The following is a 26937-nucleotide window of genomic DNA, read 5'->3' as shown; positions in this document are numbered from 1 at the left end:
CTGAGAGTGGTACCTGCTGGAATGGGTCCACACACACAATCACACATATTTTAGGCAGGGTAGTTGACATCCCCAGGGAAAAAGGGCTCACAGAGAGAGGCTGAATGTTTCCAACTGGGTAGCAGTAATAGTACATCATGCTGTAGATGGTACAGCACAGATCAGGTGAAAATAATAGTACATCATGATTAACCAGGGCTTATTCCGGGGAGTCAAGAAGAGTTTAATATCAGAAAAATCTATCTTTGTGATTCACTGTACCAGTAATCAAAGAAAAGGATTGTACATTTATTTTACTAGATGCAGAAAATGAATTTCATAATTGTCAACATCTATTGATGATAAGGAAAATATGTAACAAAATAAAGAGACCATTTCTGACTTGAGAAAGGATAAATACCAATATGTTATAGCAACAGTTCTCAAACTGTTTTCCAGGGAACCCTAAGAATCCCTCCTTAGGAAGGCTTTGATATCAAAATTATTTTTAGAATAGTACTAACACACTATTTTCATGTTTCAGTCTCATTTTCTCATGAGTACACACAATATGATAAGTTCGTTGATATGAGTGTAGATTTCCACATTGTCACTGACTTTTCAGAAGCTACCACTTGTTGAGTTTGGTATAGTACAGAATAGCCACAATTATCTAAAAATACCATTAAAATACACTCCCCCCTTTCAACTACGTATTTGTGTGAGGCTGAATTTTCTTCATATACTCCAAGCTAAACAACATATTAAAACAGGTTGGATGATGAATCAAATAGGAAAATCCAGCTATGAAAAAAAATCAGACATGAAAAATTTTCAAGAGAGTAAAACCATAGTACTCTTCTTACTTTTTTTTGGAAAATGGTAATTTTTCATAAAAATATATTATTTATGTTAACATATAGAAGATTTATAATTTTTTGAAGTATTGATAAATGTTTAAATTTTTTCTTTCTATTATGCTAAATACTGATGAATAGAGTCCCCATAAATAAAAGTTCTTTGGGGTCTTCAATAATTTTTAATAGTGTAATGGGATCCTGAGACCAAAAGGTTTGAGAATCATTGCTCTACAGCAAACATTATGTGTAATGAAGACACTTCAAGTGCATTCTCAAGAAGACCAATAAAGAGGCCACAACGGCAGGTGCGGTGGCTCACATTTGTAATCCCAGCACTTAGAGAGGACGAGGCAGGTGGATCACTGGAGGTCAGGAATTCCCGACCAGCCTGGCCAACATGGTGAAACCCTGTCTCTACTAAAACAAAAATTAGTCGGGTGTGGTGGCAGGTACCTGTAATCCCAAGTACTTGGGAGGTTGAGGCAGGAGAATCGCTTGAACCCGGGAGGTGGAGGCTGCAGTGAGCCCAGATTGTGCCACTGCACTCCAGCCTGGGCAACGGAGTGAGACTCCATCACGAAAAAAAAAGAGGCCAGGATGTCTGGTTGTTACTGCTACTGTTTCACATATCCCTGAAAGACCTGCCCAATGCTAAAGAAACACAAGGAAGGTAAGAGGTGAAAGAGAAGAAATGAAACTATCATCGTTTGAAGATGACACCATCTTTTACATAGAAAACCTGTTAGAATCAAATGGCAAGCTATTAGAACTACTAAGAGAATTCAGTGAGGCTGCTGTATTCATGGCAAAATTTTAAAAATTGATAGCATTTCTCTGCAACAATCCTTAACAGTTATAAAATACAGCACAAAGTAGTACCAAAAATACTAACTATCTAGGAAATAACCTCTTACAGAGAAAATTTAGTCTGTTAAAGGATAAAAAGTGGCGACGTACATCATGTCCACAGAGATTATATTTTAGCTTAGCAAAGATACCAATTCTCCCAAATTTATTTATGAATTAAATGCAATGTGAATCAAAATTTCCCACTGGAATTTTTATCAGGAAGGCAACAAATTCTTTCTTTCTTTCTTTCTTTCTTTCTTTTTTTTTTTTTTTGAGACAAAATATGGCTCTGTCACCCAGGCTGCAGTGCAGTGATACAATCTCAGCTCACTGAAACCTCAACCTCTCCGGCTCAGGTGAACCTCCCACCTCAGCCTCCCGAGTAGCTGGGACTACAGGTGCACACCACTGGGCCTAGATAACTTTTTGTATTTATTGTAAATAAATACAAAAAATAAATATTTTGCTCAGGCTGGTCTGGAACTCCTGGGCTCAAGCAATCCGCCTGCCTTGGCCTCCGAAAGTGCTGGAATTACATGTGTGAGCCACCACACCCAGCCAACAAATTAATTCTTTATGATGAATAAATTATCTATGAAAAGTTAAGTCAGCTGGAGGCAGTGGCTCACGCCTGTAATCCCAGCACTTTGGGGGGCTGAAGCAGGTGGATCACCTGAGGTTGGGAGCTCAAGACCAGCCTGACCAACATAGAGAAAACCAGTCTCTACTAAAAATGCAAAATTAGCTGGGCGTGGTGGCACATGCCTGTAATCCCAGCTACTTAGGAGGCTGAGGCAGGAGAATTGCTTGAACCTGGGCGGTGGAGGTTGCGGTGAGCCGAGATTGCACCATTGCACTCCAGCCTGGGCCACAAGAGTGAAACTCCGTCTCAAAAAAAAAAAAAAAAAAAGAAAAGTTAAGTCAATGAAAAGTTAAGTCAATTAAAAAAGTAAGAGCTGTGGTGTTTATATATATATATATATAAAAAAAAAAAAAAAAAAAAAAAAAAAAAAAAAAAAAAAAAAAAAAAAAAAAAAAAAAAAAAAAAAAAAAAAAAAAAAAAAAAAAAAAAAAAAAAAAAAAAAAAAAAAAAAAAAAAAAAAAAAAAAAAAAAAAAAAAAAAAAAAAAAAAAAAAAAAAAAAAAAAAAAAAAAAAAAAAAAAAAAAAAAAAAAAAAAAAAAAAAAAAAAAAAAAATATATATATATATATATATCTTTTCGGTTTTTTGAGACCGAGTCTCTTTTTGTTGCCCAGGCTGGAATGCAGTGGCACGATCTCTGCTCACTGCAACCTCTGCCTCCCAGGTTCAAGCGATTCTTGTGCCTCAGCCTCCTGAGTAGCTGGGATTACAGGTGCCTGCCACCTTGCCCGGCTAATTTTTGTATTTTTAGTAGAGACGGGGTCTCACCATGTTGGCCAGGCTGGTCTCAAACTCCTCACCTCAGGTGATCCACTGGCCTCAGCCTCCCAAAGTGCTGGGATTACAGGTGTGAGCCACCACACCCAGCCATATATTTTGCTTTTCATCTGCAGCTCCTGGATCCTAACTCCTTGTTATATTGGGCACTTTAGGCCTCAGTAAACAGAATCTCTGTCTATGACCTTCTCCTGTCCTTCTTCCACCTGCCCAAAGCAGGACTCTAATTTGATTGTGGGTCAAAAGACTCTCATTCCAGAAAGGGCCTTGCCTCATACCCTAGAGGAAGGAATGCTGCAGAGAGGCCAAGTCTGAACAGACAAGCCTTGCTGGGTTTATATCACATGCTTTTTCTCCAATCACATTTCTGCATGGTTGTCAATCATTCCTATGTAATGAAGCCTCCATAAGAACCCAAAAGGACAGGGTTCAGAGAGTTTCCAGATAGCTGAACACTATCTGGAGAGTGAACACTTCCTAGAGAGTGGCACACCCAGAGAGATCATGAAAGCTCCACGCCCCTTTCCCCTTACCTCGCCCTCCACATCTCTTCATCTGTATCTTTCATAATATCCTTTATAATAAACCAGCAAATGTGTTTCCCTGAGTTATGTGAGTCACTCTAACAAATTAATCGAACCCAAAGAGGGGGTCATGGGAACCCCAACTTGAAGCCAGTCAGTCAGAAGTTCCACAGGCCCAGACTTGCAACTGGGGAGAAAGAGGGGGAGGTCTTGGGGACTGAGCCCCCAACCTGTGGGATCTGACACTGTCTCCAGGTAGGTAGTGTTGGAACTGCATTGGAGGACACTCCTGGTGTCTGCTGCTTGGTGTGTGGGGGGAAAACCCCACACATTTGGTTACGGAGGTCTTCTGTGTTGATGATCATTGCTGTTTGAGGGTAGAGGGAATACAAGGTTTGAGAGAGTTTTTCCCTGACATGAGGGAAGAGGGGACATGTACTGGTCTCTGAGATGTGGAATCATGGGATCTGTCGCAAGTGGGGAGACCACTATGACCCCTGCCACAGTCTTTGGGGCAGAGGGTGTCTCGGGGGCAGAAGAAGCGAGAGTTGTTTGCGGTAGCAGTTATGTCCAAAGTGGGCACCAGGAAAGTAGGGCTGCACAGCTTTGAAGAGCCTCCTTACTCCCGGCCTGAATGAAACCATTTCCTATAAAGTGCTAAGCATAAAGTTTGCCAATGGTGATCCATGGAGAAGTGCGTGTACCCCACCCCGCCATCCCACAGGGAATGTCGGAGTGATGTTGGACTGCAGCTAGGGAAGGAATGGTTCATGAGATGTGGTGGAGATGCTGAGGGCCCGTGGACATCAGATCCTACCTTACCTGTTCCAGGACAAGCCATGCGCATGTGCTTCAGACCACCAGGCGACAGGAGTGTTGTATGAGGTGTGAAGCAGGCACCTGGGAAAAAGGAGTGTGAACAGCAGATGGGACACACTGGGGACAGTCATAGGAATGAAATATCCCAGGATGGATGCAGGCAGGTTATGGAGGACTTAGTGAGGACTGCTCTCCTGGTGGGAATTGTGGAGTGGGAGACTGGATGGAGACTGGAGGTGTTTTAAGTAGGGAAGCAGACTTGCAAGGGTGACCAGGGAAACTGTGCCAGCCAAGGATGGAGACATACACTGGCAAGACTTTCAGACAGCCTGGCTTATCTAAGCAGAATGCTTGAGCCATGCCGAGGGTGCCTCGCAAGTTGTATTAATCATGTCCTTTCATTTTGTGTTCTTGGTGCTTGGCATCTGGGCCCTTGCTGACCCTGAGGGACCGTTTCTCTCAGAGCTAGTCAAGTCCTAGACACAGTAAATGACTCTCCTGGGAGCATGCCTTCCGTGTGCAGACCAACCAATCAAGAGTCCACACTCCCACCCACCTCCTTTATTGAGAGCTCCTTTATTGAGCTCTCACATCCTGGGGCACCATCCACCTGCCCTAATCACTCAAGGACCACGTCCCAAACAACTAGGGACAGCCTCCATGCCCCTGCACCCATTGAAATTATTAATGCCAGCCAATCCTAAACCTGTGTATGCGGCCACACCATTCCTTCCTGCAGAAACACAGTAAGGACTCTTCCTACACCTCCCCTATTTCCTCTGCTCCCTGACTTACCCACTTACTTCCTGGTGCAGTCCCCTGTGGCATAGTTCACTCTCTTCTCTTGGGAACTGTGAGGCTATCTTCTCAATGGCAGTCATCTCCTGAGCTGTTGACCTTGCCATACCTAACTAATAATAAAACCTACATTCTAAGGCAAAAACAAAACAGATAGGGTCTCACTCTGTTGCCCAGGCTGGAGTACAGTGGTGTGATCATGCCTCACTGCAGCCTCAAACTCCTGGGCTCAAGCAGTTCTCTCATCTCAACCTCCCAAGTAGCTGGGTCTACAGGCACACACCACCATGCCTGGCTAGTTTTCTTATTTTTTTGTAGATACAGGGTCTCTTTATGTTGCCAAGGCTGGTCTTGAACTCCTAGGCTCAAGTGATTCTCCTGCCTTGGCCTCCCAAAGTGCTGCAATTACAGGCATGAGCCACCATGCCCAGCTCAGAAATCTTATTAAAAATATTTCAAGGAGAAGAGAAAGCCAAAAATGTAGAATATATATATATTTATATATGTATATATATATGTATATTGGGGCAGGCGTGGTGGCTCATGCCTGTGGTCCTAACTACTTGAGAGTCTGAGGTGGGAGGATCACTTAAGCCCAAGAGTTAGAGGCTGCAATGAGCTACAATCCCGCCACTGCACTCCAGCCTGAGCAACAGAGCAAGACCCTGTCTCCAAGAAATAATAATAATAATTTAAAAGAAAAATGAAGACATCTTGTTGTGGGCTGCAAAAAAAATAATAAAAATCAAATTAAATTAAAATTTTTAAGTGGGCCGGGAGCGGTGGCTAATGCCTGTAATGCCAGCGCTTTGGGAGGCCAAGGTGGGTGGGTCACTTGAGCCCAGAAGTTTGAGATTAGCCTGGCCAACACGGTGAAACCCCGTCTCCACGAAAATTATAAAAATTAACCGGGTGTTGTGGTGTGCTTCTGTAGCCCCAGCTACTCAAGAGGCTGAGGTGGGAGGATTGCTTGAGCCTGGGAGATTGAGGCTGCCGTGAGCTGAGACTGCACCACTGCACTCCAGCCTGGGTGATAGAGTGAGACCCCGTCTCCAAAAAAAGAAAAAGAAAAAGAAAAAAAGATGGAAAAAGACATGAAAAAACAACAACAGAAATACCCACACATCATCAATGGAAGGGAAGCATCTTGAGGCAGCAAAGCGGGAGTGCTAGTAGAGAGGCAGATAGGGCGTCGGACCTGAGGCATTAAGGAAAGTCAGGATTTGGAGCTTACAAGTCTCTCATTGGAGATGGGATGGGGTTGGAATGAATGTCTGAGCAAACACAAAGCATTTCCTTCCCTAATGACTCCCCACCAGTCTAAAGAATCCCACATTAGGCCGGGCACAGTGGCTCACGCCTGTAATCCCAGCACTTTGGGAGGCCGAGGCGGGTGGATCATGAGGTCTGGAGATCGAGACCATCCTGGCTAACATGGTGAAACCCTGTCTCTACTAAAAATACAAAAAAATTAGCCGGGCGTCATGGCGGGCGCCTGCAGTCCCAGTTACTTGGGAGGCCGAGGCAGGAGAATGGCGTGAACCCAGGAGGCGGAACTTGCAGTGAGCCTAGATCGCGCCACTGCACTCCAGCCTGGGCGACAGAGTGAGACTCTGTCTCAAAAAAAAAAAAAAAAAAAAATCCCACATTACAGTTGGGGAAATGGGCAGTCCTGGTGGAAGTTAGGGAACAGATCTGGAACATGTTATAGCCAGCTGGACTACAGAAGGCCATAAGCTCAATTCTTCCTTGACTCTGAAACCTTTAGCTGGTCCTAATGCCTAGTGATTCCAGGCCTTTCCCAGTTTTGCCAGGCCTGGAGGTGAACACATCTATGTGCCAAAAAGGAAAGGTATGCCAAGCAGGGGCTCAAGTCATCCTTATCTTCAGTCTGTCTATAAGTGGTATGTACCCCTCTTCCCCTTGTAAGATCTGCTGGGCTTAGGTCTCCTGACTGTGAGTTCCCCACACCTGGGCATAAATGTAGTGAGCCTGAGCTCCCAAATAAGGTTGGGGGCTCCAGAGAGGTGGAGGGTCCTGTCTCTGGGAAGTGTGCCCACCCAGCAGGTCTGACCAGGAAGATACACTACTGGGGTTATGGAAAAAGACTATGTGTCAAGAGACGAGACCTGTGTCTCCATTTAGGCAGAGAATCATCTTTAATTAATGGGAAATTGGAAGGCAAATCACTTGGACCTGAAAGTGCTTTTTGTTTATTGAACCACTGTGTTGTAAATCATATCTCTCTGAAGGCAAGAGAAATCAGGGAGTTACAAAATGTTTAGGAGAACGAAACAGGACTCCCTATTTTGCTAACTAATCAGATTGAGACAGGCTCTCTGATAAATCCACAAATTTGATGTTGTTCAATCATAAGCAGTAAATTTCCTACGTTGGATTTTCCTGACAATCAACGTAAAAGGAAAAGGAGTCTTTTTGACAAAATATTTTATTCTTCATCTAAACTGAAAAACTTCTCTATTTTTCAAAATTGCTATACATGTTTAAAGATGTAGATATTTGAATAGCCTAACTGGTACAGAAGGTTTAATGATGATTCTAAGACATACCTATAAATGACTTGAAATTGAAACGAAATTTAAGAAGAATTATTGGAATTTTAAGACCAATTTTTCCCTTCTCAAATGAGTTCTTAGTTTCATAAATACTATACAATTTCATAAGAGATTTGGGGTTTTGAGATGTCTTTTTTTTTTTTTTTTTCAGATGGAGTTTCACTGTTGTTGCCCAGGTTGGAGTGCAGTGGCATGATCTCGGCTCACTGCAACCTCCACCTCCCAGGTTCAAGCGATTTTCCTGCCTCAGCCTCCCGAGTAGCTGGGATTACAGGCACCTGCCACAACGCCCAGCTGATGTTTTGTATTTTTAGTGGAGACAGGGTTTCACCATGTTGGCCAGGCTTGTCTCGAACTCCTGACCTCAGGTGATCCACCAACCTATAATTTATTACTCCCTTTTGCAAATGTTTGAAAAGGAATAAAGTGAAATATTTTTAAACAGAATGCAGAGTTCTGTTGTCTTTTGGCAATACCAGTTCCAGACTCTGAGAGCAGCTCTTGCTGTTGCTGACAGTGGGCTGGTGACCAAATCCCAACATGTCCCTGCTGCGAGTCTTTCATGACCTGATTCAGTCATCATTTAGAGGCCAGCAGGCTTCAGAGAGGCATGAGCCTCAGCCAACAACCTATAGGGGAAGAGACGCAGAACTCAATGCAGACAGGTTTGGATTCTGGTGCCTAGAGAATGCAACTTGGAAACTCCGAGCCAGGAGGAAAGGGTTCTCTCTCCATGAGAGGGTGTGGGCTTTGTGAGAAGGGACACACAGCAAACACAATTAAGAGTCCACCCCTCAGCCGGGTGCGGGGGCTCACGTCTGTAATCCCAGCACTTTCGGAGGCTGAGGCGGGTGGATCATGAGGTCAGGAGATCAAGACCATCCTGGCTAACATGGTGAAACCCCGTCTCTACTAAAAATACAAAAAAATTAGCCGGGCATGGTGGCGGGTGCCTGTAGTCCCAGCTACTTGGGAGGCTGAGGCAGGAGAATGTCGTGAACCCAGGAGGTGGAGCTTGCAGTGAGCCAAGATCCTGCCACTGCACTACAGCCTGGGTGACAGAGCAAGACTCCATCTCAAAAAAAAAGAAAAAGAGTCCACCCCTCAATTAAATAGTTGGTCCCTTTGTGTTCCTGGTGATTTACTTGCTAAGTGGAAGAAACAGGAGGGAATCTTTTCTCCTGCCCTCCTGGTAATCGATAGCCCATGGCCTGGCTTTACTTCTGTAAAGTGGCAGGAGACCTTTTGACAGCTGAGCCATTTCTTATTTTATTTATTTTAATAAGAGAGGGTAGGAATAAGCAATGATATTATTACCTGGGGACTGTTGTTCTTAAGGAGAAACGATCTTAGAATGATTAGTGATACCCCTTGCTTTCTCTTTTCTTTCATTATACTTTTTGTACACATATTTTTTCCTGTTTATTTATTGGAATCTTACTGATTTATTATAAGCTTTATGTCTACATATGTATAATCATTTTCCCCCAATTATAAGTCTCTTTTTCATGGAGGCACAGCCTAGACCTGGTTAGCCACCATCTCCCCTCACTGTATGCCCAATATCTATTGTAGTATCTGCTGCATAGAAGGCACTCAATGAGTGAATGGATAATGACTGATGATGAATCAATAAATGAATGGACATGTCATTGTAAAAAATTCTAGAATAACACAAGCTGTTGCCACTACCTAGAAACACAGATGTAAAACTTCCTAGGTTGTGTTTCACCATGGGAACATGTCTCTGAACAAAAATGGGATCATAGTCTATTGCATTCTTAAGAGATTGTCTATACTTCTCCAGGTCATTAAGTGCTCTTCCACAATATCAGTATATGGCAGAGGCAAGGTCATACCAGGTCTGTCTGAAACCAGGGCTTGGCTCTTAACTTCCAGCCATACTGCCTCCAAGTCTAGGTGGCTGGGTTTTAGGATCTGTAATGGGAACTCAGTGTCACAACCTCTACTGGGAAGGTATTCTGGTGTTTCATAACAGGACTTTCTGTTAGAGATAAGCATGGCAAAATGGAATGGAGACAAAGTTCAGGTTTCTGCTGCCAGGAGCTGAGATTGCTGTGACCAATGGCATTCTCCCAAACCAAATAATCCAACCTGGAATTACCATAAATCACGCCTCATCTTTTCAAGGAGTGTCCAAGTTCCCAGAAAAGAACATTTGTTAAGGGATGGAGGCAAGGAGGTGGAGAAGAAAGAGCACTGGCCAAGGTATCATGAGTGTCCTGGGTTCTGGTCCTTGAATGAGCCATTTATCTTCTCTGCAGCTTCTCCATCTGATAGGAGTTTGGAGGCAGAGTTTTTTCTTAATGAGTAAAAGACAGTCGTGCCTAGGAGATGTGGTGTACATGTTAGAAAGAAGGGACTGGCTGTGACTCTATAAAAGATGACCAGCTCGGGCTGGTCTCAAACTCCTGACCTTAACCCATCCTCCGCCTCCGCTCCCAAAAGTGTTGGGATTACAGGTATGAGCCACCGTGCCCAGCCTAGAAATACCCACTAGAAGCTTCCATGTAGACAATCTTAGTGATGTTTGGAGACAAAGTATCTCTTTATTGTATTTGTTGACAAAACTCTCCAGTCCTCTCCCATGTTCATGGAAAATTTTCACGTTCATTTACAGCCCTCTTTCCAACACATTCACTGCCAATACTCTTATTGACAATAACTATATTGTTGAAACTTCCAGTATCCTGCATTCCCGGATCAAGTCCCCCTCAAAGCCCTGATATGCAAATATCTGGGAAAAGAATGTTCCAGAGGAAAGGAACAGCTAATCCAAGGCCCCTAGGGTAAGATGTGCCTGGGGGTTTGGAGACCAGTGTGGCCGGAGCAAAATGAGCAAGAGGAGAGAATTGGATGATGAGGTACGAAGGAAGGAGCTAGAACAGTTTGAGTAAAGTTTGAAAACCATTGTAAGGGCTTTGACTTCAACTATGAGTGGAAGTGGAATCCTCTGGAGAGTTTTGAATGGAGAGTGATAGAAGTTGTCTTGTGTTGTAACAGTCTGGCTGCTATATTGAAAAGAGACTAGTTGGCGGCAAAGAGGGAAATGTGGAAGCCAGTTAAGAAGCCATCATAACCCGGAAGATGATGCCTAATAACATCTCTCTGGGAGCTGCGGAGAGATGATAAGGGTTTGCCTTCTGAATATGTTTTTTGACAATTAATGTAAACATTTCAAGTAGGCTGAGACTTTATTGCGTATTAACAATGTCCATGTTCACTCGTGGCAGCCGCCCCCTTCTGCGCAGTCACGCCGAGCCAGTGCCTGGGCCTGGAACTGGGCCGCACCCCCCCAGCTTCACCCACCACCTCCCTACCATGGACCCCCGCAAAGTGAACGAGCTTCGGGCCTTTGTGAAAATGTGTAAGCAGGATCCGAGCGTTCTGCACACCGAGGAAATGCGCTTCCTGAGGGAGTGGGTGGAGAGCATGGGAGGTAAAGTACCACCTGCTACTCAGAAAGCTAAATCAGAAGAAAATACCAAGGAAGAAAAACCTGATACTAAGAAGGTGGAGGAAGACTTAAAGGCAGACGAACCATCAAGTGAGGAAAGTGATCTGGAAATTGATAAAAAAAGGTGCGATTGAACCAGACACTGATGCTCCTCAAGAAATGGGAGACGAAAATGCGGAGATAACGGAGGAGATGATGGATCAGGCAAATGATAAAAAAGTGGCTCCTATTGAAGCCCTAAATGATGGTGAACTCCAGAAAGCCATTGACTTATTCACAGATGCCATCAAGCTGAATCGTCGCTTGGCCATTTTGTATGCCAAGAGGGCCAGTGTCTTTGTCAAATTACAGAAGCCAAATGCTGCCATTCGAGACTGTGACAGAGCCATTGAAATAAATCCTGATTCAGCTCAGCCTTACAAGTGGTGGGGGGAAAGCACACAGACTTCTAGGCCACTGGGAAGAAGCAGCCCATGATCTTGCTCTTGCCTGTAAATTGGATTATGATGAAGATGCTAGTGCAATGCTGAAAGAAGTTCAACCTAGGGCACAGAAAATTGCAGAACATCAGAGAAAGTATGAGCAAAAACGTGAAGAGCGAGAGATCAAAGAAAGAATAGAACGAGTTAAGAAGGCTCGAGAAGAGCATGAGAGAGCCCAGAGGGAGGAAGAAGCCAGATGACAGTCAGGAGCTCAGTGTGGCTCTTTTCCAGGTGGCTTTCCTGGGGGAATGCCTGGTAATTTTCCCAGAGGAATGCCTGGAATGGGAGGGGGCATGCCTGGAATGGCCAGAATGCCTGGACTCAATGAAATTCTTAGTGATCCAGAGGCTACTGCAGCCATGCAGGATCCAGAAGTTATTGTGGCCTTCCAGGATGTGGCTCAGAATCCAGCAAATATGTCAAAATACTAGAGCAACCCAAAGGTTATGAATCTCATCAGTAAATTATCAGCCAAATTTGGAGGTCAAGCATAATGCCCTTCTGATAAATAAAGCCCTGCTGAAGGAAAAGCAACCTAGATCACCTTATGGATGTCACAATAATACAAACCAATGTACCTTTGACCTTCTCATCAAGAGAGCTGGGGTGCTTTGAAGATAATCCCTACCCCTCTCCCCCAAATGCAGCTGAAGCATTTTACAGTGGTTTGCATTAGGGTATTCATTCAGATAATGTTTTCCTACTAGGAATTACAAACTTTAAACACTTTTTAAATCTTCAAATATTTAAAACAAATTTAAAGGGTCTGTTAATTCTTATATTTTTCTTTACTAATCATTGTGGATTTTTTTGCTTTGAATTATTGGGCAGGGAATATACTTATGTATGGAAGATTACTGCTCTAATTTGAGTGAAATAAAAGTTGTTAGTGCGAGGCAAACATAAAAAAAAAAAACCAATGTCCATATTCATCTCTAAATGACATCATTGTTCCAAAGCTTTTCCATTCTTCTTAACCTTCAACCTGTCAATCTATCGCAGACGACTTCTCCTACTTCACTCATGCATTGACTCCTTCAATCAATAAAAGTGACTAAGAACCTGCTACAGGTGAGGTGCTGTGTTTGGTGTTAAAGTGACAACAGTTATCTATCAATAAGCCTGACAAGGTTCCTATCCCTGTGTTTTGTGCACTCTGGGTCAAACTCAGAAATGCAAACAGGTGGAGAGTGATGAGTCCTATGACTGGTAAAGGAAAGGGCCTGCTGGTTTCCCTCAGGATCTCTGTCCTTCATCTCAAAATGCATCTTCCTTGTTATCGTTCCTCTCCTTCCTGTCTCAGAGGAAGACCTGCTCCTGCTACACTCTAGGCAACCTTGTCCCCAGTGGCCCTGTGGGCCCTTGGTCGTTGAAGTCTATGTTATGCCCTATTTTTTACCTTCAGGCGCTCTCTCTGTTAACATTTTCCCTGTGCCCTGTAACCCTCCCTCATCTTTAAATAAATCCTCCTCCTTTGGCCTTCGCATGTATTCAGTCATGCAATTCAACAAGCATTTATTGCACAGTGATATTCAATTTGCCACTCGCTAAAAGTCTGAACCTTGGCAGCTGAATGCAATCAGAAAAAAAGCATGACTGCTATGACTAGTCTCACTTTAAATTCATCGTCGTTGACCTTGAGCTACCATACAATCCACTACCTTTCTCAAGTTCAGTCACATTCTTCCTTTCCTAGATGTCCGCTTTCTACTTCTCTTCTCTCCTGAAACTTCCCACAACTCCTCTTTCATTCTCAGTTGACAACTTTGCTTCCTATTTCACTGAAAAATAGAAGCAATCAGATATGAACTTCTGGCTGGGCATGGTAGCTCATGCCTATAATCTCAGCACTTTGGGAGGCCAAGGCAGGAGGACTGCAGGTTAGGAATTTGAGACAAGCCTGGGCAACATGGTGAAACTCCCACTGTACTAAAAATTTAAAAAATTATTCAGACATGTTGGCAAACACCTGTAGTCCCAGCTACTTGGGAGGTTGAGATGCAAGGATCACTTAAACCTGGGAGGCTGAGGCTGCAGTGAGCCGTGATTGCACCACAGCACTCCAGCCCAGGCAACAGAGCAAAACCCCGTCTTGAGGAGAGGAGAGGAGAGGAGAGGAGAGGAGAGGAGAGGAGAGGAGAGGAGAGGAGAGGAGAGGAGAGGAGCGGAGCGGAAGTGAGGGGAGGGGAGGGGAGGAGAGGAGAGGAGAGGAGAGGAGAGGAGGGGAATTGAGGGGGAGGGGATGGGAGGGGAGGAGAGGAGAGGAGAAATCAGGTGAGGAGTATGCCAAGGAGTGTTTTTAAAACTTACTGTTTTCTCTTTCCCAACAAGATTGTCATTTCCTTTAAAAAGTGGTTATCCTGAGGCCTATATTCATAGCATTCTGAAGGTGCCTTATCCCCTCTGATCTAGGGAGGTAAGCAGGGTCAGGCCTGGTAGTACTTGGATGGGAGACCACCTGGGAATACCAGGTGCGAAAGAAAGAAAAGAAAAGAGGAAAGAAAGAGAGAGGAAGGAAGGAAGGAGAAAGAGAGAGGAAGGAAGGAGAATGAGAGAGGAAGGAAGGGAGGAAGAAAAGAAGGAAGGAAGAAGGAAGGAAGAAAAGAAGGAAGGAAGGAGGGAGGGGGAAGGGAGGGAGGGAGGGAAAGAGGAAGAAAGAAGAGAAAGAAGGAAGGAAGAGAGAGAGGAAGGAAGGAGGAAGACAGAGAGGAAGGAAGGAAGGAAGAGAGAGAGAGGAAGGAAGGAGGAAGAGAGAGGAAGGAAGGAGGAAGACAGAGAGGGAGGAAGGAAGGAAGGAAGGAAGGAAAAGAGAGAGAGGAAAGAAGGAAGGAGAAAGAGAGAGGAAGGAAGAAAATGAAGGAAGGAAGGAAAGAAAGAAAAAATAAAAGTGAAAATGGACTGGAGAAGAAGAAACCACAGGTGCTGCTGTGTCCAACAGCCTCTCTGCATGTCCTGGCCTCAGCCCTGCTGGGCTCTGGTACTGACCACTTCCTTCCTTCCTTCCTAATTTCCTAATTGACTAGGCCAGCCGAGCAGGGCTTTTCTGTGCTGAGGAGGTATATCTCGGGATATCTAGACTGAGGGGTGGAAGGAGCTTTCCAGGGCACACAGGAGACATGGCAGGGCTAGGCTGCTAGTTTTATTTTGTTTTGTTTTAGACACAGGGTCTTGCTCTGTTGCCCAGGCTGGAGTGCAGTGGCATGATTATAGCTCACTGCAGCCTTGACCTCCTGGATCTCCAGGAATCCTTCTGCTTCAGCCTCTTGAGTAGCTGGGACTGCAGGCGCACACTACCACACCCGGTCCATTTATTTTTATTTTTTGTAGAGACAAGGTCTTACAATTTTGCACAGACTGATCTTAAACTCTTGGCCCCAAGTGATCCTCCTGCCTTGGCCTCCAAAAGCATTGGGATTACAGGAGTGAACCACTGTGCTGGACCTAGTCTGTCAGCTTTGAAGCTTTAGATATGAACTCAGAGGGACTTCATTTCAGAGGCATCTGCCATGTGGCCCAGCAGAGCCTATCCTGATGAAATGACCGGTACAGTCAGGAGCTGGCTTCAAAACTGCCCTCACTCCACACCTTCCAGCAGCCCAGGTGCCGCCAACAGGGGGCTCCCACTCTCAATTCCGCAGCCTCAGCCCCCTCAATGCTGAGGAGCAGGGCTGGTCTCCTGCCCTGACAGGTGTCGGGCACATCTTGTTCCCTCAGGTTGCACAACTGGGATAAATGACCCGGGATGAAGAAACCACTGGCGTCCAGGAACTTGTCTTAGACCGTTTTGTAGGGGAAATGACCTGCAGGGACTTTCACCAGGGACCACATCCAGCTTTTCTTCCCTCCCAAGAGACCAGCAAGGCTCAGTATAAATAGCAGCCACCTCTCCCTGGCAGACAGGGACCCGCAGCTCAGCTTCAGCACAGATCAGGTGAGGAGCACACCAAGGAGTGATTTTTAAAACTTACTCTGTTTTCTCTTTCCCAACAAGATTATCATTTCCTTTAAAAAATAGTTATCCTGGGGCCTACAGCCATACCATTCTGAAGGTGTCTTATCTCCTCTGATCTAGCGAGGTAACCAGGGTCGGGCCTGGTAGTACTTGGATGGGAGACCACCTGGGAATACCAGGTGCTAAAGGCTTTAAGAATAAAAAATAATGATCCTGCTTTGTGTTTATCCCATGTTGAGTTCTGTGCTGGGCAGAGGAAACACACAGTAAATGCGTTGTGGGGAATTATAGGCTACTTGAGGGAGTGACAGTTTGGTTGTAACTCCCGCCTTCCTCCATCAATGCCACGTTGGCATCCTCTTACACAGTCAGGCTTCAGGGCTGATGGGTTCAGAACCGAGGGCTTCTGGCTCTCAGTGAGGTCCTGCTGCAAGGTTTCCTAGGTGAGCCACTAAGACTCTAATAAGATCCAGTGGAAATAACCAGGCTCTCGTGGGAATATAAGTCCCAAGGGAAGCTGTGCCAGTCTTGTGGGCGACTGCCTGACTTCTCCTTTCATTTCAGCACCATGAAGCTTCTCACAGGCCTGGTTTTCTGCTCCTTGGTCCTGGGTGTCAGCAGCCAAAGCTTTTTTTCATTCCTTGGCGAGGCTTTTGATGGTAAGGCTTCAGAAGGTATGCAGGATTTCTGAAGAGAAACATCACCCTGGACCTGATAAACTGGGGAAAATGATGCTTTGCTGGGTTGCCTGTCTCGAGTCTTTCAGAGCTGCTGGGAATATCTCCTTTCCCCATAGTGCGGCTTCTCAGGGTGTGTTCAGTGGATGGATCATGTTTCAGAAGCCACTGCAAGGTGTATCAAAAACACATCTCCTGAGCCGTAAGGGACAGGGCATCCAGTAACAACGCACACGGGGTATTTCTGTGCTTCCTTAAGATTTGAGCCGCTTTCTTAGGTTGTGCTGCCCAATGTGCAGGATGTGCCGGGTGCCTGGGGAGCTGCTAAACAGATTAGAGAGTCGAGGATTATTGTCAGTCAGTTACTCAGAGAAAGAACAGTCATCCTTTCCAGGAGCAGCTGAGCTGTTTGTTTTGAGTAGAAGATGCAAAATAAGGCCTGCAATTGGTATAAAATGTCCCTCAGCATAAATCGCATAAGAGTATGACTAAGGCTGTTGACCCTTCTGTCTTCTTTCTCTTTCCTCCTTCGATTTCCTAGTTGGATAATGTACAGGGCTCTTTCGTCTCGCTCTGTCAGGGGCTCCCTTCCTGGTTTGTTCTATTTCCATTCCTTCTCCAGCCTTCTTGACAAGAGCTGGGAACTAATGTGCATCAAGCCCCCACAAGGACCAGAGCATTTTCTCATTTAGTTTCAGAATGACTCTGTGAGGCAGGCATCTTCCCCTCTTTGAAGGTGAGAAAACTGAGACTTAGAGCAGCTGAGGCCAATGCCCAGGGACTTACTGCCAGTCAGCAGGTGGCAGGGCAGAGGTTTGAGCCCGGCTGTGCTTGAGGTCAGAGCTCTTGCCAGGTAGATGCATCACTGACCACTTCCTAGAGGTTGATCGTTATGAATCTCAGGCACACCTTGGCATCACCTGAACTACCCCTGCCTGCAACTCCCCAACAGAGTCTGCAGAAACTGGCCTGGGGTGTGGCCTGGGCATTGGGACTTCCAGTTTCTCTCTGGGTGATTAGAAAGTGCAGCCAAGGCTCACACCTGTAATTCCAGCACTTTGGGAGGCCAAGGTGGATGAGTCGCTTGAGGTCATGAGTTCCCGATCAGCCTGGCCAACATGGTGAAACCCTGTGTCTACTAAAAATATGAAAATTTAGCCAGGCGTGGTGGTACGCACCTGTAATCCCAGCTACTCAGGAGGCTGAAGCAGGAAAATCACTTGAACCCGGGAAGCAGAGGTTGTAGTGAGTTAGATTGCTCCAGTGTGCTCCAGCCTGGGTGACAGAGCGAGACTCCATCTAAAAAAATAAAAAAGAAAAAGAAAGTGCAACCAAGGCTGAGCACCGCTGCTCTATTGCTTCCTCAAGCAACCCACAGCATCACTACAGCCTACTGAGAAAGTGTTTAGGGACTTTTATGCTCCTAGCAGTCACTGGGACTCAGGTCACAATGACATGTATTCCATTTGCAAGAATATATACTTTAGTAGTCAGGGCAGAAGTACTCTGTGTCTGCCACCTTTCTCAGCATCAGTATTCCATGTCACCACTTCATTCATATACACTCCTGGATCTTATCATAGGCAGCTTCATTCTATGGCAGTGGCTCTTCACCAGGGGACCTGGAGAAGCCAACTAGGATAAAGGAATGTGCTTCTCAACCATGGTATCCAAGGCTGCTATGATCACAGGCTGAAAGCTTGAAGTCAGTGGAAGATTTGTCCTTCTTTCATTCCCCTCTAAGGTGTTGTTGGAGTCTTTATGTTCTCCTGATGTCTGTTCTGCCTTTCCTTTCCTTTCCAGGGGCTCGGGACATGTGGAGAGCGTACTCTGACATGAAAGAAGCCAATTACATTGGCGCAGACAAATACTTCCATGCTCGGGGGAATTATGATGCTGCCAAAAGGGGACCTGGGGGTGCCTGGGCCGCAGAAGTGATCAGGTAACTGGAGCTCTTGGGACGCCAGGGCTGGGTGAGCAGAGCTTGCCTGCCTCGAACAGTCAGGAGGGAGTCGAGCTCCTTGTAGAGAAGTTAGAGGCTGCGGCCCCTCGTCTTCTTGCCCTCTCTCTGCCTCTGTGCTCAGTGGGAGGGTCTGAGTGGATGGTAGGAGTGAGTGATTCCTCACCCTCCCTCTCTGGGTGCTGTTCATCCAGCCTAGGGGTGCCCAGCCTGGCTGAATGGGGCGGTGCCCAGGCAGGGTCAGTGTTTTCACCCCTCTTTCCTTGGCCTTTGTGGGCTCCTCTCTGAGCCCTCCCTTGGAACGGGGAGAATGGGAGGGTGGGCTGTTGCTCAATGGCCTGATGATTAATCTCCTTCTTGCCCGCCTTGATTACAGCAATGCTAGAGAGGATCTCCAGAAATTCATGGGCCATCATGCGGAGGACACACTGGCTGATCAGGCTGCCAATGAATGGGGCAGGAGTGGCAAAGACCCCAATCACTTCCGACCTGCCGGCCTGCCTGAGAAATACTGAGCTTCCTCTTCACTCTGCTCTCAGGAAACCTGGCTGTGAGGCCCTCGGGGCAGGGACACAAAGTTAGTGAGGTCTATATCCAGAGAAGCTGAGATATGGCATATAATAGGCATCTAATAAATGCTTAAGAGGTGGAATTTGTTGATACAGTGTGTTCTTCTTTTAGTGCTGACTGCCTGTTTGGTACAAAGGGGAAATCAATGCACACCCACGTGAAGGGTGAGCCTAGGTAGGCCTATGTGTTTGGATGTGAGGAGACATTCTTAGCAGTCACAGTGCAGACACCTGCATCAACCCCTCCACAAATTAGACCTCCTTTTTTCCAGATGTTTGTGGTTACATTGTTGCTATTTCCAGTCCCTTCCTTGTCCAGGCTTCTCATCTCCTGTCAAGTATTTCCTGTTACCTTCTCTGTACCCTAGTTCTTCCTTCCTCAGTGATCTCTGTTTCTGGAGGCAGGGGACACACATAATTGAATTGTGAAATCCTGCCTCAGTGACTGCCACCCCAATCTTTCTTTCATTTCTCAGCAACACCTACAAATCCAGGCATTAATGAATTTCTACCCATTCCATCTAAAAAATACCTCCAATGCAGTTCTCTTCCACTCTATTTTCATTGCCTTCTTTCAAGTCTAAATATGTAATGCAACTCCTTTTATGAATGTTTTCTGAGTTTCTGGAGCTTAATTAGATCAAAGTTGTGGAAGTGGTGGCAGTGAAGAGAGAGCCAGATGGAGAAGAACTGTTTTATCAGTCAGGGTCCCTTTGGGAGACAGAAACCAGGCAGTAATTTGAAAAGGGAAATTTTAATGTAAAGAATTCTTAACTGATAGCTGCATTAACTTCTAAGAGTACAGAATATGAGAAGGTATAAATTTGAGATTGGGCCCCTCACAAGACTGACATTGGATGGCAAATAGGTTACTGGGTCCTTCAAGCCAAAACTAACACATAAGAACTCCATTGAGGTATTAATGAAACTTGGCAGGAAGACACCCAGGGTGTAACTTAACTCTGGGAATGCAGCTAGGGTTCCTGTGACAAATTTGGGAAACTGCTTGGGGGCAGGAGATAGGTTATCGAACCCCCTGGGAAGCCAGCTGTGGAAGTGGCAGTGCTCTGGACTGAATTGTATCGTGCCAAAATGTGTATGTTGAAACCCCAACTCACAGCATGGCTGTACTATTTTGTTACAGCAGCCTGAGCTGATTAAGATAAGTGGGCTGCTGGCAAACATCATGGACATCCTACTGAGGTGCCACAGAAATTGTCAGGAAACTGTCTTGGCCTTGGGATGCCACTCAGATCTCTGGGGCGAGTGCCACGGGGTGTCCTGTACAGGAGAAGAGTACCACAGGAGCTGAAAGGAAGCAAAGCACACAAGATCAGGAAAAGATGTCTTCATCTCCTGCTTGGCCCTCTAGCGCCCTCTATGGGTGAAGATTAACTTCATGCCCAACTGGCAAAGGAGAAATGTTCACAGGGTCCAGCTCCAGCATCACAAATAGGGCAAAGGGGTGGGTGTGGAGCTCAAAATAAAGAAACTGATAACTGGCATACCCCTTTTCTCTGAAAAAGGAATTGAGGAGAAGATTAGTTATAAAATTATATTTACAGAGGAAAGACAAATTTATTTGTCAAGGAGGAAGAAAATGTATGGATATAAAGTACAACTATTTACAACAGAACTTTCTCATACAGTTCTCATCAAAAGACACTAATGGAAGTGTAGGTATAGGAGGTATAGGAGGTTTGAGTCTGAGTCTCAAAGATGTGCCAATGCCAAAACAAGGCAAGGGCAAGATAAATAAGATGAAGGAGAGAGGGGTGGAAGATTGGCTCATGGGAGCAGACTCAATCCACTGTTGAGATTAGTGTTCAGTCTAGTAAAGTCTGAGTTGATCCCAAGTTGTAAAAAAAGACTGTAATGCTATTATTAGGATGCTTACAATTAGATTTCTGTCACAAGTACTGAAGTTGCAGATTTTGGGGGGCAGGAGAGAGAGAAAGGGAGGATAGGAGAAAGAATGCCTTTCAAAGTCAAATAAAGCAAGCTTTCAAAGTCTTTGTAGATATTCAAAGCTTTGCAATCAACATATTATTACTAGAAATAATTCACCGAAGCAAGATTCGGATACAGAAGTTCATTCATGCATCTGTAAAGGACCAAATCACTCCCCTTCTCGAAATCTATAATTTGAAAAAAAAATTAATTCAATATAGTCCATAGGTTCAGAGGAAGAAAAAGTATAAAAAAAGCAAGAAAAAAATTTTTAAATCAAAATTTTTATCCAAGGAAAAAGGTGCTTGGTTTACCCAGGAATTTATAATTTGTAAAGTCATACCTAATCCCTATGCTCTGATACACCCAAATACCTTTTATTAATTACTTGGTTTTCCTCAGTAAGAATTAACATGCTTCTCTCTGTTAGAAAAGTTTGAGAAAGGGAAATCGCATTGCTCTATGTTATAGTTGTGTTTTGTTTTGTTTCGTTATTTGAGACAGCATCTCCTTCTTTCGTCCAGGCTGAAGTGCCATGGCATGATCATGGCTCACTGCAACCTCGACCTCCCAGGGCTCAAGAGATCCTCCCACTTCAGCCTCTTGAATAACTGGGACTGCAGGTGTGCGCCATGACACTTGGCTAATTTTTATATTTTTTGTAGAGAGGGGGTTTCGCCGTGTCACCCAGGCTGGTCTTGAACTCCTGGGCTCAAGTGATCTGCCTGCCTCGGCCTCCCAAAGTGCTGGGATTACAGGCATGAGTCACTGAGCCTGGCCTACTGTTATATTTATTTTTGTGTCGGTTTGTGGGTGCCCAGATTCACATTGTTTCTGGGGTCATCTGTGAGGGTGTTTCCAGAGGAGATTAACATTTGAATTGGACTCAATAAAGTAGATTGCTATTCTCCATGCAGTTGGACATCACCCAATCTGTTGAAGGCTTGAATAGAACAAAAATAGAGGAAGGATGGATTTGCCTCCCTTTTCCCCTGCCTCACTGCTTGAGTTGGACATCGGCTGTCATCTTCTCTTGCCCTCAAATTGGATTTACATGATCAGTTGCTCTGGTTCTCAGGCCTTTGAACTCAGACTGAATTACACTTTCCTGAGTTTCTTGCTTGCAGAGGGCAGATCGTGGGACTTCTCAGCCCCCATTATCTTGTGAGCCAATTCCTTACAATAAATAAATACATACATACATACACAAATAAATTATTTGTCTTGTGTCTCTCAAGAACCCTGACTAATAGGGTACCCAAGCTTTTCAGTCTTATCTCCTATGATTTTAATTCATGTGCCTCATGCTACATGCAAATTGAGCTGCTTGTTATTTTTAAACATGTCATTGAATTAGGAATTATTTCAAACGTTCAGAAATGTGCTTCCATGTGTTCATTCAGCATTTATTATTGTTATTTAAAATATTCATTTATTTATTTATAGATTTAGGGGGTACAAGTACAGATTTGTTACACTGATAGATTGCATAATGGTGAAATCTGGGTTCTTAGTGTAACCATCACCCAAGTAGAGTTCATTGTACTTGTCAGGTAATTTCTCAGCCCTCGGCCCCCTTCCGCCCTCCATCTTTCTGAGTCTCCACTGTCCATTATTCCACTTTCTATGTCCATGTGTACACATTATTTAGCTCCCATTTATAAGTGAGAAAATGTGATATTTGACTTTCTGGGTTATTTCACTTACGATAATGGCCTCTAGTTCTATCTATGTTGCAGCAAAAGACATGATTTCATTCTTTTTAATGGCTGAACAGTATTCTATGGTGTATGTATGTGTATACAGACACACACACACACCCCTCCAATCATTCATTGATAGACACTTAGGTTAATCCCATGTCTTTGCTACTGTGAATAATAGTGTTGTGATAAATACACGCATTCAGGTATATTTTTTATACAATGATCTATTTTCCTTTGAGTAGTACCCAGTAATGGGACTGCTGGGTCAAATGGTAGCTCTATTTTTAGTTCTCTGGGAAATCTCCATACTGCTTCCCACAGAGGCTGTACTAATTGACATTCCCATGAACAGTGTATAAGCATTCCCTTTTCTCCACATCCTCACCAACATCTGCTGTTTTTTTGACATTTTAACAATAGCCATTCTGATTGTGTGAGATGGTATCTCATTGTGGTTTTAATTTGTGTTTCTCTAATGATTAGTGATGTTGAGCATTTGTTCATATTTTGTTGGCCATTTGTATATTTTCTTTTGAAAAATGCCTGTTCATGTCCTTTGCCCGCTTTTTAATGGGGTTATTTGCATTTTTCTTGTCTGAGTTCCCTTGCAGAATCTGGGTACTTGTCCTTTGTCAGATGCGTAGTTTGCAAATATTTTCTCCCATTCTGTAGGTTGTCTGTTTACTGCGTTGGCTATTTCTTTTGTTGTGCAGAAGTTTTTAGTTTAATTTAGTCCTGCTTGTATATTTTTGTTTTTGCTGCATTTGCTTTTGAGATCTTAGTCATAAATTATTTGACTAGGCCAATGTTTGGTAGAATTTTCCTAGGTTTTCTTTTAGAATTTTTTGTTTCAGGTCTTACATTTAAGTTGTTAATCCACCTTGAGTATATATATATATATATATATATATATATATATGATGAGAGATATAAAATTTCATTCTTCTGCATATGGCTATCCACTTTTATCAGCACCGTTTATTGAATAAGATATCCTTTCCCCAGTGTATGTTTTTGTTGACTTTGTCAAAGATCAGTTGGTTATATGTATGGGGTTTTATTTTTGGGTTCTCTATTTTGTTCCGTTGATCTATGTGTTTATTTTTATACCAGTACCATCAACATTTATTAAATAAGTAGCTATGTGGCTAAAGGAACCCAGGGAATGTCACCCCAAAATACGGTACCCTGGTAGGCTGATTATTTTAAAGACCCTTGAAAGGCAGCAGATGCTGGAAGAGGCTATTCTCTGCTATTCTCTTATCTGCCTTATGGCTGCATCCCATGAAAGAGAAAACAATTGCCTTCCACCTGCTCCATGAAATCTCATTATTTCAGAGAAGATGACTGAGGAATACAACCACAACTGGATGGACTTTTTCAAAAGATGACACCTGCTTATTGGGCTCGTTCAAATTTCAAAAGAATCATTTACAAGTTAATTTCTATCCCCTAGGTCCACTCATTCTTCCTAATAATCATTTATGACTTCAAAAAATTTGTCTACATTCCCCATATTCTCCTCCCCTATGAAGAATAGTATATAATCACCTGTACCCCATTGGGTTATTGGGAAATCACTCTCCTATGATTTTCCCCCTTGCATGTTAAAATACATGTATATGACTTTTTCTCCTATTAATCTGCCTTTGTCAGTTTATTTTCAGCTGAACTCCAGAGAATGAAGGAAGAAGCTTTTTTTCTTCATTCCTACATGACCCAGGCATTGATCCAGGCAATGAAGATTCAGTGTAATCAACCACCACTAACAAGACCATGGCCATTGGATCCTGTGCTAAGAGGCATGGATGAGCTCCCTCAGCACGTGGATGGAGACCGAAGAGAGGTCCGAAGGCTCAGTGTAGGTGTCTCCATTCTCTAAGAAGTTTGGAGGAGAAGCTGGATACAGCAAAACAGACTGAGAAGGAGCAGCTGTTGGGAAAGGAGGAAAACTAGGAAAGCATGGTATTCCAGAATCCCTGACGGAGCTATTGATTAGTAGTATCAGATTCTTCCCGGCAGTTGAGGAGTTCACCTTTGGCTTAAGCAACATGGAGTCATTGACTATCTCATGAAGGTGATTGCAGGGGAAGGTCTGAAGAACTAAATGGAGCAGTGATAAGAGAGAATGGGAGATGGTATGATAGGACTCCTGGACACCCCAGACATCAATCAAAACACCATAGACAAGAAGGTGTGGATACAAAAACTAGCAGTTAGAACAAATAATAGAAAATGAACTCTATCTACTTCTGAAAAAAAAGTAATGGGGGCAATTAATACATTGAATAAAGCCTCAATAAGTACAACAGTGTAGTACTGACTTATATATAGAAAAAACCTGATCAGTGGAGCCAAATCCTCAGAATTAGACATAAGTGCATATGAGAATTTTGTATATGATAAAGGTTGTATGTTAACGTAGTAAGTAAAAGACGGACTATTCAACAAATGGGATAGGTACAACTGGGTGACCATCTAAAATAACATAATGTTGAAAACATACTGTATATATTATGGTAGGACAAATTCCAAATATGCTAAATATTTATAAACAAATAAGGAAAATGATAATAATAATAATATTAACATTATCTGGTGAATCCATGGAAAATTCTTTTATAGCCCAAAGTAGGGAAAGCTGCAACAACATGGACAGAACTGGAGGTCATTATGCTAAGTGAAGTCATTCAGGAACAGAAAGACAAACATCACACGTTCTCACTTTTTTGTGGGATCTAAAAATCAAAACAATTGAATTCATGGAGATAGAGAATAGAAGGATGGTTACCAGAGGCTGGGAAGGGTAGTGGGGAAGGGGGAGTGAGGGGAGGTGAGGATGGTTAATGGGTACAAAAAAAAATACTTAGAATGAATAAGATCTAGTATCTGATAGCACAACAGGGGACTATAGTCAGTAATAATTTAGTTGTACATTGTAAAATAACCAAAAGAGTATAATTGGATTGTTTGTAACACAAAGGATAAATGCTTGAGGGGATGGATACCCAATTTTCCATGATGTGATTATTACACATTGCATGGCTGTACCAAAATATCTCATGTACCCCTTAAATATATACACCTATTATGTACCCACAAAAATTTTTTAAAAAGGAATGAAATGAAAACATTTGAGTTTAAGAAAGCCACAAAAAATAAAGTAGGGAAAGCTCTTCAAACTATACTATGAAATTGAGAAGACAACTAAAGAAAAGATTAATAAAGACAAGAACATAAATAATTGCTTTTGGCAGAACATGAACCATCATAACCAAAAGATAAATAAGTTGGAAAAAATATTTGTAACTCATATCCTAGATAACATACTCATTTTCCCTGTATATAAAAAGTTTCTGTAATGTGATAAATAAAAGCACAATAGACCAGTAAAAAGTGACTACTTTGATATGAAGGTATGAATTCACAATTCCTAGAAAATAGAAATGGCTCTTAAACATGTGGAAAGATGCGAAACCAAAATCATAATAAGAGAAATGTAAATTAAAATTACTTTGAGTTTTATTTTACTCACAATTTCAAAGACCAAAAAGTTTGAGAGTGTACTGTGTGAGAGACAATGTGGAACCAAGCTCTTTCACTCATTTCTGGTGGGAGTAGAGATTGATACAGCCCTCATGGAAGGCAATTTGCAACGTATATAAAAATTTATAAAATCTAGGGCCAGGCAGGTTGGCTCACGCCTGTAATCCCAGCACTTTGGGAGGCCAAGGTGGGCTGATCATTTGAGGTAAGTGGGTCGAGACTAGCCTGGCCAACATGGCGAAACCCCGTCTCTATTAAAAATAGAAAAATTAGCTGGGTGTGGTGGCATGTGCCTATAATCCCAGCTACTCGAGAGGCTGAGGCAGGGGAATCACTTGAACCCCAGAGGTGGAGGTTGCAGTGAGCTGAGATCATGCCGCTGCACTCCAGCCCGGGGGACAGAGTGAGACTCTGTCTCAAACAAACAAACAATTTATAAAATCTGATACTTTTTCACCATGGAGTTTCTTATGTAGGAATTTATCCTATAGATATATTTGTACATGTGCAAGAGACATATGTACAAGGTTAATAAATGCATCATTATTTGCAATATCAAAAGGTTAATAACTGTCAAAACAGCCATTAAAATTGTATAAATTATGGTCCATCCATACAATGGAATACTGTGTAGCTGTTAAAAAAAAAAAAGTGACAAGCCTGATATGGAAAGACTTCCAATAAATAGTAAGTTTAAAAGAAAGTGCAGAATAATACATATTTATATGAAAAAGGAGATTTTATGCCTCAAAGACCTTCACCCTTGATCTTCTGGTGTTATTCCTGTCCTTAT

The 26937-nt window shown here is 43.4% G+C and overlaps 1 protein-coding gene and 1 pseudogene across 3 annotated transcripts; both read left to right on the top strand.

The window, feature by feature from the left end:
- Nucleotides 1-11141: 11141 nt before the first annotated feature.
- Nucleotides 11142-12278, top strand: LOC100595050 (annotated as a pseudogene).
- A 3379-nt stretch (nt 12279-15657) lies between these two features.
- Nucleotides 15658-25002, top strand: SAA2 (serum amyloid A2). Of its 3 annotated transcripts, none has more exons than XM_004090679.3 (4): nt 15658-15715; nt 16301-16395; nt 18217-18355; nt 18750-19021. In XM_004090679.3, the coding sequence occupies exons 2-4, from the start codon at nt 16305-16307 to the stop codon at nt 18886-18888; spliced, it is 369 nt and encodes a 122-aa protein (XP_004090727.1). In that variant the 5' UTR covers nt 15658-15715; nt 16301-16304; the 3' UTR covers nt 18889-19021. The 3 variants fall into 3 exon arrangements, with proteins under 3 accessions (XP_004090727.1, XP_003254334.1, XP_030685517.1); XM_003254286.4 differs by lacking the exon at nt 18750-19021 and adding an exon at nt 24255-25002 and having other exon boundaries at nt 15690-15715; XM_030829657.1 differs by lacking the exon at nt 15658-15715 and adding an exon at nt 15800-15860 and having other exon boundaries at nt 18750-19025.
- The last annotated feature ends 1935 nt before the right edge of the window (nt 25003-26937 follow it).

This window comes from Nomascus leucogenys, chromosome 15 (assembly GCF_006542625.1).
Source record: "Nomascus leucogenys isolate Asia chromosome 15, Asia_NLE_v1, whole genome shotgun sequence".
In the NCBI taxonomy this organism is placed as follows: domain Eukaryota; kingdom Metazoa; phylum Chordata; class Mammalia; order Primates; family Hylobatidae; genus Nomascus; species Nomascus leucogenys.
The sequence above is the reverse complement of the archived record's forward strand: the minus strand, read 5'-3'. Positions and strand labels throughout refer to the sequence as shown.

Bases quoted from the DNA above. Each gene is read 5' to 3' on its own strand.
- SAA2 (XM_003254286.4), top strand. From the start codon at position 16,305: ATGAAGCTTCTCACAGGCCTGGTTTTCTGCTCCTTGGTCCTGGGTGTC. The intron at 16,396-18,216 runs GTAAGGCTTCAG...TTTCCTTTCCAG, and splicing joins CCTTGGCGAGGCTTTTGATG to GGGCTCGGGACATGTGGAGA. The intron at 18,356-24,254 runs GTAACTGGAGCT...TGCCTTTGTCAG, and splicing joins TGGGCCGCAGAAGTGATCAG to TTTATTTTCAGCTGAACTCC.